At 44.1% G+C, this 11,661-nt stretch overlaps 1 protein-coding gene across 4 annotated transcripts; it reads right to left on the bottom strand.

Annotated features, from left to right (window-relative positions):
* Positions 1-669: 669 nt before the first annotated feature.
* On the bottom strand, positions 670-11,653 carry colq (collagen-like tail subunit (single strand of homotrimer) of asymmetric acetylcholinesterase). Of its 4 annotated transcripts, none has more exons than XM_086218661.1 (17): positions 10,753-11,653; positions 10,146-10,255; positions 9,818-9,910; positions 9,019-9,063; positions 8,817-8,843; positions 7,887-7,958; positions 5,997-6,059; positions 5,887-5,913; positions 5,762-5,806; positions 5,642-5,677; positions 5,472-5,552; positions 4,262-4,358; positions 3,651-3,781; positions 2,963-3,082; positions 2,704-2,830; positions 2,502-2,604; positions 670-2,415 (listed from the first exon to the last, which is right to left on the bottom strand). In XM_086218661.1, exons 1-17 carry the CDS (start codon positions 10,847-10,849, stop codon positions 2,346-2,348), a joined length of 1,344 nt encoding a protein of 447 aa, XP_086074787.1. In that variant the 5' UTR covers positions 10,850-11,653; the 3' UTR covers positions 670-2,345. The 4 variants fall into 4 exon arrangements, with proteins under 4 accessions (XP_086074787.1, XP_086074786.1, XP_086074785.1 ...); XM_086218660.1 differs by having other exon boundaries at positions 2,704-2,845; XM_086218659.1 differs by having other exon boundaries at positions 5,642-5,806.
* Positions 11,654-11,661: the final 8 nt, after the last annotated feature.

Raw genomic sequence — 11,661 nt, forward strand, 5'->3', positions numbered from 1 at the left:
CAACTGATGGCTGTTTTAGCTAAGAGTCCTCCTCTAGAAGAACATCAATAGCATCTCTATCACTGCGTATTGGCTTTCTGAAGAGCCTCGGATCACTGTCACCACTACTACATCAACAAGCTGCTGACTAACCCCTGAGCAGTGTTAAAAGCTGCATACATGCAGGAAATCTCTGAAGGTATGCAGGAATGTATTGACCTCGACAACTGTTGATCTGATCAATGTCAAACTTTGTGTGCGCGTCGCTGGTGCCCCGAGGAAGAGCAGTCTTGGATCTGACGAGCTGTAATGATCAAAGCCACTGACATGAGTCCCTGAGATGACAGAGCTTTGGAGGTGACACAGTGAAACGGCAAAGCTATTGAGATGACAGACTGAGATCAGAGAACCATAGAGATGACACTGTGATGCCAGAGGTTTTTGGATCTGGCACAATGACATGACAGAGATTTTGAGATGACAAACAGAGATGACAGAGCTTTGGAGGAGACACACTGAGCTGATGAAGCCATAGAGATGACAGAGCCTTTTTGATGACACGCTGACATGGAGAGCAATAGGAAACACTGAGATGACAGGGACATATTGTGACATCACACAACCCACGGCCCCTCAAACACCAGGCACCGCACCAGGGAACAAGATGAACAAAACATGATTTTCATCCCCATTTTATTCCTTTTAAAATTGTCCACAACATCAGTATAAATCATATCAGAAACAGAACAATCTTCCACTGTCCCAGTCACAGTGCTTACTATATTTTGTAAAGCCTACAATATGTTACCACATGCATGTTATGTTTCAGCATTGCTGTGCATACACGGTACAAGTTAAAGCACAACATGTCAGGCCATAAACAGAACATTCAACATAGTTTCCAAACAGTATTTCAGTTTTGTGCGTGGCACAGTTCACCTCTATCCTATAAGGTGTGTCACATATACAGTACTACACTCCAGCAGCTGACATATCTTAAGACACCTGCTATGCTGATGAATGACTTACAAAATAATATTCGACAAAGTGGAAGCATTTCACACGCGTTAGCACATTAGCATGCGGACACGATATAGTAACAGTCTTTATCTTTCAATTGTTTGTCTGCTATTACAGAAGAATAAGTATGGCTGAGGATACGTCTCCCTTGGCACTGCGACAGTAGCTTATGGAAAAGGTCAGCTTATATTTCACGATTGGTGCCCACGACACAGCAGACTACATCTACACTGTTAACTGTTGCTGCTGCTGTTTACCGTAAGACAGAAAGACTGGATAAAGAGGTATTAGAGTATTACAGTAATGACCATAGAACAGACTGGAATTGACTTCCTCCCCTATGTAGCAGCAGCGGACGATTCCAGCCTTTCCTGTGCAGTGAGAAAATTAAGAACATAACAGTTTCAAGCCTTCACATAACAGTATATTTCATTTCTCAGTGAGGCACAGGGATCATACCTAAAGGATTTCTTGATATTTTCAACCTTTTGTGTGAGTTTCCTGTGTGCCTCCATGTACAGTCGCTGCCATTTCATTCACAAAGAGGGTAGTGGAGGATGCCTGTGACATGTGCTGCATGGAGATACATTACCTGTTTGTTCCTGAGAGATTTTCTTTTGTTTGTCACCACAAGACGAGTCGATCGATGGCGTTTCACAGGACCCGTTTGAAGGTGGTGATGCGGTAAACCTTGATCTATAGCTTGACTATGGACACATTCCTGGTTTGGCATTTATAACTGAATTTGAACCTTTTTTTTCATGGCAATAAGAAGTAAAGTGATAGGTTACATGCTTGACGGTGACAGCTGCTTTCATGGTCTTAGTATTTCCAGCCTCATGCAAACTGCTTTGCAGTGTCTTTCACACTGAGGCCACGATGTCCTACTGCCTCTCTCTCTCTCTCTCTCTCTCTGGGTAAAGACGAATACACTTTTGCCCCAGCTACTCTGCAACATCTCCCACTGGCTCTTAATCAGGTCTCTGCATTGCTGTCACTCCACCGATGCATCCAGAGACAGATTCCCGTCCAATCGGGCAACATGAGGAGGCCAGTCTTAAGTCCTGCTTGTTAAGACAGAGTGCAGTTGTCCTTGGTGTTTTATTTGATAAAAGTTTCCTGCTGACCGACTCTATAACTCCGGGGATCTATGTGGCATCATAGCAGCAATACAGAGGAGTTATATATAGAATGTGTTTTGGTTTTCTTTCATCATAGAATCAGTGGCTGCCTATTCCTCCAGAGTCTCTTGCTTGTAGCAGTAGTGATCTTTTTTTCCCTGTGAAATTATTATGTGTCAAGCAAATAACACACAGAGGATCCCGCCGCAAGGTCCAGCTTCCTCCTCAAGTGAAATACTTGCAGTTTGTGGAGTCAATAACACAGAACGGCGTGCACTTCAGGTGACCATATGACCTGCAAATACGAAGAGAAACACCCTTGGGTGAGTCTAAGAAATCATTGCAAAGTTTTGAACTCATATAAGTGGATTCTGTGCTTACCCTGGAAGATATGAATTACACGTCTGGTACCCAAAGTCTTTCCCGTCACACTCCTCAGCCCCCTCATAGCGATAGCCGTCTCCACAGTAGGCGTGTTTACACTCTGTTGTAAGAGGAGACAGCGGGGGTGGAGGGGTCATGTTATATTTGCAAAACAAAATACAACTGAGGAGCTAATATAAACCACAGACATGTGACTCACTGACACAGCCGTCGGTGACAACTCTGTTTCGGTCATCGCACTCCTCGCCGTTAGTAATCTGCACTATCCCGTCGCCGCAGTAACCTTCCTCATCAGGTGCGTTTTCCATGGATTGGAAAGGTGTCAGCTGGAATGGAAAAGTCTTTAACAGAGTTTAAAAACAACTTGAGCAAAATTTAAAAAAAGAAAAAAAGAAAAAGGAAAAGCTGCTTGATAATTTGTGAGACAAAGAAGCGTCAAATAGATTATTAAATTATACCTGAATTGGCAGCCAGCCATCAATGTCTTTAAAATAGAGAGATCTCTGGTCTTTGCAGAATGCAAGAGCGTTGTCTGCATGAAGGTTCTCCAGTTCCTCCTCACTGCTCACCACAAATATCTGCATGACAGGAGAAAAAAGGCAGGTTTGCTGTATGTTTTCAACATTTTTTGCATTTTTTTTACTTTGAGTCTTTGAAGAGTGCAATTTTGAAGCTTTGAGCTTCAGAGTGTAATATCACACAGTTTCAGGCAAAACAGTTTCAATATATCTTTTCTATTTATCCTTTCATACTTTGTGTTTTTAAATTTTAATTCAGAAGTTATTAACACCTCAGGCTGAAGAGACAAACACCCACCTTCATATCAGAGATGATATATAAATGCCTCGAGCATTGTACTAAATCCCTAAAAGCTCCTGATGAGCAGGTTAGTGTGTGTGTGTGTGTGTGTGTGTGTGTGTGTGTGTGAGTGAGAGAGAGAAAGAGTGTGTGTTTGTGTGTGTGGATGGTAGATACAACACTGTAAAGGAAATTTAGTGCCATAAAGGTAGAAAAGTGTACATCTGTATCGCTGCTATGTGTACAAATACTCCAGGTTTTTTTTTTCCATTAATTTGATTGTTTTAAAGTTCTGTGTCCATTTTTTGGGGTAAAATGTTTCACTCTGAAGTTTTGCTTCTAACTCACCGCTGGTACTTTGGGATAGTTCCCTCTGCTTGGATAATCATCAAAAAGTGAACCGCCATGAGAGCCACAGCTACATTTTCCAGGGGGCCCCGGTGGACCACGGGCACCCTTTGCTCCAACCATATAAAGTCCTAAATGTAGAAAGACAGAAAAGTGCTTAAAAAGATGAAACATGTCAGCAGAAGACAGCAGAGTGCACAGATAGTTTTTTTTATTCCTCAGTCAAGATGCGCTCAATGTTGGAAACCTGAACGAGACAAAAAAGGTCACTTTAATCACGTGGTGACATATTATTTGTAAAACTGTAGGGGGCCTCGCCATCTGTGATTCCATTTTCGCTACGTGATGTCATGATGAGAGCATTTTGTTTCACCTCAGGGGATTCGATTTCTCTGCTGCCAAACAAGACAAGGACTCTTGAGCGTGCTTCCTTTTGCTGATGGGGGTGTTGGCTGCCCCTCATACTGTCCCGGGACAGAGAAGTGCAGAGCCATGCACAAATGTACCCCTCCAAACTGGAGACATCTGACAAGCATTGTGTCTGTATTTGATTACAATCCAGCAGAGTTCAGACGGGTTCAAGTCATGTGAGGGGAGGTAAATGTTTTCACCTGTGGCAGGTGAACCAGGAGGACCAGGGTGGCCAGGAGTTCCCTGAGGGCCTGCAGGTCCCATTGGACCAACACTGCCTAGGTCCCCTTTCATTCCCTGAAAACACACACACACACACACACACACACACACACACACACACACACACACACACACACACACACACACACACACACACACACACACACACACAGATTGCTGCCATGGAATGAGCCAATCACCTGGCCAGGAGTGACTGGGGTTCAGAGTCTTGTTACAGGACATCTTGATACAGTCAAGAGCAGGACTTGAGCCGGCAACCTTACGATTCCTGATTCAAGAAGGGTTCAACTCCTCTCATTTTTTGATGTCTCACTGTGCACAATTTGACATTTTGAGAACAAATATATTGAATATAAACTACATTATGAAAATACAGCGCGTATCTTTTCCAAATAAATTTGAATCTCAAGCTGTCGCCAAGCAGGTTCTTGTAATCTACAATTACAATTGATGACGTGGATGTTTTACTACTATTGTGTAAATGAGAGCCACTGTACAATATTTAAGGGTTCAATGAAGGAAGAATAATGAGATTTACTTTCTGCATATTTATATTTATGAATTTGTTATGACAAAATATCAGGTTGCTACCTTTCATTTTAACAATTTGGGCCAAGAGATTAAATATCTGAATGCTTTTGCTAAGGAGTTTTTGTGTTGTTGTATCAGTGAATATGAACATACATGTCTTTCCGACTGCGCCAACTAAATTTGCATGCGTATTTGGGTATTTAGGTGGAACGCCTGTACCAAACGCTTGTGCAGAAAGCAGCTGCACACACACACACACACACACACACACACACACACACAAACACACACACACACATCCCTTGAGCCAGGTGTAAGGTTGCCAGGTTGCCAGGTTGTGGTGACAGGTGGGTTGAAACTAAATGCAGAGTGCGGTTTGTGTCTCCAGATTGTGTTTCATTCATAGACGATCTGGCAGCTTGGCTCATGTCTGAGAGATGCATTTATGGCGAATAATAGAATTTGAGCGTTTCCTGCGAGAAACGGCAGAGGGGAGGAATGGAAAATCAGCTCTCAGAATCTTCACTTTTCCTTCTCAATGAAATGGAGAGTATGAGACGTGAGGAATGTCCAATTGCACACACAAAAGTCCTGAGAATATTGCTGTGACACAATTTAACTCCATCGACAGATCACCTGTTTGCCTCTCTTCCCCGGTCGACCAGTCGGTCCTCTGTTTCCTGAAATACCCGGTTCTCCTTTTGGACCCATTTCACCCTGCACAAAACAAATCAGATCAAATTAACACCGGACGAGTCTGAATGACTCATTTTAAATATTTCACGACCCTTCAAGGCGGCGCTCACTTTCTGTCCAAGCATTCCTGGGAAGCCCATTCCACCCTGCAGATAAAAGACAGTCAGTTGACATAAATGAATCTCCCAATTAAATGTTTTCAGTAAATTAATGCTTATAAATCCACCCACTTTGTCACCTTTCATGCCACTGTCACCACGATCGCCTCGCGAACCCTGTCCATGCAAAAGTGGGTCGGATGAAAAAGAAACTTTAAATCTATTTCGCAATAATTCCAACAAATCTAGTCACATACCTTTTCTCCTTTATATCCAGGTAAACCCTGAAATCAGATTTAAAACGTTTAATATTCGTGATGGCACAAAGTTCGAGTAAGTTTAGAAGTTGATATGTAGCTCGTCACACCCTTGGTCCGATTGGTCCTCTGGCACCAGGCAAACCCATCAGACCCGTGTCACCTTTCTCACCCTGACAGATGAAAACACCAAGAATCGGATATCAGTGGTTTGACTTTTACTGAGAGTTACACACAAACATCTAAGATAAAGATTGACGTGGACACGCAGAAAGGGTCAGTTGTGGGTTACATATGTTTCTTTGAACATTTAAATGGACGGGTGACAAACGAATTCAAGGGAAAACCAACTGAAAGTGTCTTAGTAAGGAACAGCTCTGACACAGACGAGTTAGAGGCTCTACTGGAGCAAAGAACGCCATTCTTCCCTCGCACAAGGGAGACGTTTGCTCTGAAGGGTTCCTGTCAGAGAGAGGTTCGATTTAGAAAAAGGTGGTTCAGGTTAAAATACAAACGTTCACAAAGGATTTGTGTTTGAAAGATTCGGTGGAAGACATGCCTCAGGGCACACTTCTCACTTCTAATGCTGCACAATTAATCGTAACCATGACATCAATCTGTGAAATTATGTTTTAAAAATAATTATGAACACGACTGCAGAAATTGATTTGCATCAGTAAAAGATATCTTTGTTTGAAAACAGTACTGCTCATCTTCCACTCGTTTATTCAGCTTCTTCTTTCATCCTGTCACCCATCGCCATCTACATGGCTAATATCCGTGTTTGCTCTCCTGTCATACATTATTAACTACACTCGCTGGCCACTTTATTAGGCACACCTGTCCAACCGCTCATTAACTCAAATTACTAATCAGCCAATCACATGGCAGCAACTCAATGCATTTAGGCATGTAGACATGGTCAAGACAATCTGCTGCAGTTCAAACCGAGCATCAGAATGGGGAAGAAAGGGGATTTGAGTGACTTTGAACGTGGCATGGTTGTTGGTGCCAGACAGGCTGGTCTGAGTATTTCAGAAACTGCTGATCTACTGGCATTTTCACGCACAACCGTCTCTAGGGTTTACAGAGAATGGTCCGAAAAAAAGAAAATATCCAGTGAGCGGCAGTTCTGTGGGCGAAAATGCCTTGTTGATGCCAGAGGTCAGAGGAGAATGGCCAGACTGGTTCGAGCTGAGGGCAACAGTAACTCAAATAACCACTCGTTACAACCAAGGTATGCAGAAGAGCATCTCTGAACGCACAACACGTCGAACCTTGAGACAGGTGGGCAACAGCAGCAGAAGACCACGCCGGGTGCCACTATTGTCAGCTAAGAACAGAAAACTGAGGCTACAATTCGCACAGGCTCACCAAAATTGGACAACAGAAGATTGGAAAGACGTTGCCTGGTCGGATGAGTCTTGATTTCTGCTGCGACATTCGGATGGTAGGGTCAGAATTTGGCGTCAGCAACATGAAAGCATGGATCCATCCTGCCTTGTATCAACGGTTCAGGCTGGTGGTGGTGCTGTAATGGCGTGGGGGATATTTTCTTGGCACACTTTGGGCCTCTTAGTACCAATTGAGCATCGTTGCAACGCCACAGCCTACCTGAGTATTGCTGCTGACCATGTTCATCCCTTTATGACCACAGTGTACCCATCTTCTGATGGCTACTTCCAGCAGGAAGCTCGAATCATCTCAGACTGGTTTCTTGAACGTGGCAATGAGTTCACTATACTCAAATGAACTCCAGTCACCAGATCTCAATCCAATAGAGCACCTTTGGGATGTGGTGGAACGGGAGATTCGCATGATGGATGTGCAGCCGACAAATCTGCAGCAAGTGTGTGATGAATGTTTCCAGTACCTTGTAGAATCTATGCTACGAAGGATTAAGACAGTTCCGAAGGCAAAAGGGGGTCCAACCCGGTACTAGCAAGGTGTACCTAATAAAGTGGCCAGTGAGTGTACATGATGAGGTCTGACTTACTCACTTTGGGCCCGCTTGGTCCCGGCCATCCAGCTGGTCCCTGCTTCCCAGGGAGTCCAGGAGGACCAGTCCGACCCTAGTGGGAGAGATGACGTTTAGGGCCTGACACATAGAAACACCTAATCGAACCTAATTAAAGCTCTGCTTACACCACTGATGCAGTTAGCTATTTATAAAATCGGGACATTAAAAAATGCTGGATGAGAGATGTACAAGTACAATCCAATAACAGGAGCTCTTAATGTCCGTATGGTAAAATAAAAGAAATCTAAGTGCAGCATTTGCTGCATAAGCTGACAGGATGCTTGCTACAATATTTATCAGACTAGTAGAGCGGTGCATGGAGGGGAAGAATGACTTTAACGAGCCCTGTCACTTTGCTCTATTTAATTAAATGATAGCCTGTATATAGAACAGGAGACCCTGCTTGTGGGAAATAAAATGATTTATGACCTGGCTGAGGCACTAAGCTAAATTGCACTGCAGTGCTGCAAAGCTGCTCAGTCAGGCCACCAGCCGGCGAGGCTCTCCCACCGGGCCACTTTTACGGCTCCACTGCACTCACCCATCTTCTGGGAGTTGACTCTCTCCCTCTGAGGGGCCCTGATCAAACCCTGTCCTGAACATTCAATGAAGCTGTGTGGATTTCCGTTCTAATAGAGAGGCGGGGTCATCTTACAGAGCTGGAGGTCTTTGAGCAGTCGATGGGAAAGTGTATACCCCCCCCCCCCCGCATCAAAATAAGCTATCTCAGCAGCTCTGCATCCTTCACAGCCTGTCAGTGAGTCTGTGCTGTCTCCTGTCAAGGTTGTGCTTGCTCACAACCACGCGCTGGCAGAGTTACAGCTCTCAGCGATCAGGCTCAGGCATTGTATCTCATTTTTGAGTAAATCCATTTAGTGGAGAATATGGAGTGATTAATGGAGACTCTCACCTTTTGCCCAGGTCTTCCAATTTCTCCCTGACGACAGGATGTGGAGGAGGGACAAGGACAGTGCCCATTAAATACATTTCCAGCAAGCATCTTTCAGCATCTTAAGCAACAGGTCAATAAGAATTTCACTTAAAAGACACTGAGCATACTGAACAGTGTATAACGAGGCACATAAATGAAATAGGACTCGATAGGTGCTTACCTTCTCTCCCTTAGGCCCTCCTATACCAGGTAATCCTGGTGGACCCTGGTAAACATTAAACAACAATATGTACCCATAAATCACAGACATATCCCTCCGAATTAGTTTTATTGTCCATAACATCCCAGCAGAAAGGCATGTCTGCTTCTGGAGGTCCTCAGCTGCAGTTTCAATTAGCTGAGGCCTGAGTGGCTACTATTGATTTTAAAAAAGTGCCTCGTGGGTCTCTTTTGATAAACAGAAATGCCGCTGCAGTCCAGCTGCAGCTGAGACAGCCTGCGACAGGCAAACACAGCAACAACAACATTTGATCACGACACGCAGATCCGCTTGTCACTTATGAAATGTTAAAGGTTGTTAGGTTTAAAGGGCTCTGGTAAATGATATAAAATATCTTTATATCATTCATCTCTCTAGTACACACATGGGCACATGGTTGTGCGGGTAATCCCTGGAATTTACGCAGCCCCAGTACGCCTTTCCAGGCAGACAACTCTTCGGACAGTTTCTGAAAATGACATGTGGCACACTGGCAGGCAGTGGAAAAAGGCTATTTGTGTCTCAGCTAAATGTAGAGCGTTAATGGACTGCTGTGTTGGATGGGCCAGAGAGATCCCTGTCTCTTACTCTGCAGGAACTCTCAAGTTGGAGCGGAGATGAGAGCATGTGTTGCTTAAGCACCAACTCTTAACACGTTCAAACCGACATGAAACAGAGACTTTGGGATTCAGCAGTGAATCCTACTGAAATGTGGGAACGGGTTTGAATACTACCGTGACAGTGTAGTGCCAACACTTACCTGAGGGCCGGGGGGACCAGCAGGTCCAGGGGGGCCACGCGCACACTTTGAACTGTTGTCTTCATTGCCCGTCTGTGATCCGCTACCTTCATTCTGTAAAAATAAAACAGAAAATTTCTTTCAGAGAGTCGAGTTAGTAGAATGATGCTGGATTCTGCACTTCATCATCATGAAACAACAGAAAGAAAGTGAACGTTCTACTGCATCAAATTTTTTAAGGTTCATTCGGGGGTCACAAGACAGTAAGTGCAGGGCAGTCTGGATACAACCCAAGGACATGTCAACAGTCCGATATTCCACAATAGAAAGTCACATGACTTTGACTCACATGAGTGTGGCGGCGCCAAAGTGAAGGGGGTGGAGGAAAGAGTGGGGGTGGAGGTGGACTTAGTAAACAGCATGGACTGAATCTCCTCTGCTGCTCCTGCGATCTGAGAGCTGTGAGAGGCGTGCAGGCGGTCCGCCACACAGGAAATGATGCCGGGTGTCCGAATTAGACAGAGACAATCAGGAGAGGTCATGTTAATAAGTCAACTTGTATGAATCTTGCTCTGGATGAGAAGGTTTATCATGCACCCGAACCACACGTAAATGAATGTCCAACACTATAAACGGTTCTAACAAAAATGTTTGAATGTGCAGCAGCAACAAAACAGGTGCACAACATCAAATCATGCCAGCCATCCAGTAGAGTTCCTAGAGCTGGACACAGACGTGAAGTGCCTCTCCGTGAAGCACAAGGGCTACTCCAGCTATTTATAGAGGCATTTCCAGTCCCCCACATGAAGAGAAAATAAATAAATGCATGAAAAGAAGTCCTAAAATGAGCCTTTTATCCATGCTTTTACACCCCATGTCCTTGTAGGTGCACGGCTCTGTATACAAAAGCTACACACACACTCACACTCACATGCATAGACACACAATATTCTTACCTGCTGGGAATGAAATAAAGCTGTCCAAAACAGAGGACTGAGCCAGGCCGCAACAAAACCACAGCGGCAGATACAGTCCAAGCGTTAGAAGAGTCATAGTGCTCCAGAGAGTTGTCAGACTTTATTTCTGAGCCACAGCAGCCCTCACTCTCTGCCTCGTCCACTCCGTTATCCTCCACGTCCTCTCTCTATGCTCCCCTCCCTCTCTGCTCCGTCTCCTTTACGCCCTCAGAAGAGGGTACGTCGACCAATGCCCATTAAATCTTTCCTTCGCATCAGTGTGCACTAAAATTACAGGAGACAGCCTGCCAGCTGCTTTCGGGTGCCAATATTAGATCTCTACTACTGCAGGGGGGTGCCTTTGTTGTTTCCACTCCTCTCTCCGCTCTGACTGACCCACACTTGGCTTTTCCAAAGAAGCTTCATATAAGAATTTGGATAAAAGTATGAATGCATTTTTCAAACGATACACTAATGCTCATTGTACTCATCCTGCCATAATAAGTGTAGTAGTGAGGTTTTTTGTTGTTTTTCTTTTGGATGAGTACTTCTATTCTTAAGCTCGATGAGTGCCATTGTGCATCATGGTACGTATCAGTTTACTCCAGGCCAGATTGGTTTTATTGCCCAGACAGTCCTGCAAAATTAATTGTCTGCTTTTCCACAGAGGCTCTTTAACAGATGTGAGAGCGGTAAATATCCCTGGCAATAATGACTATATATAGAACTATTTTTCCATGTTTATGTACACAAGTAAATGTCTCCGTAGTTTGCAAGAGTTTAGATTGTGAGAAAATCATGCGACTTAACGAGAATGAACATACAAACACAAATGTAATAACTGTTCAAAATGCACTCAGGAGTTGATTGATATTATCTAAGATGATAATTTCCGTATCTTTCTTTAAA

This window comes from Aulostomus chinensis, chromosome 11 (genome assembly GCF_037954235.1).
Source record: "Aulostomus chinensis isolate RoL2024-O1b breed Wild chromosome 11, RoL_Achi_v1.0, whole genome shotgun sequence".
Classification (NCBI taxonomy): domain Eukaryota; kingdom Metazoa; phylum Chordata; class Actinopteri; order Syngnathiformes; family Aulostomidae; genus Aulostomus; species Aulostomus chinensis.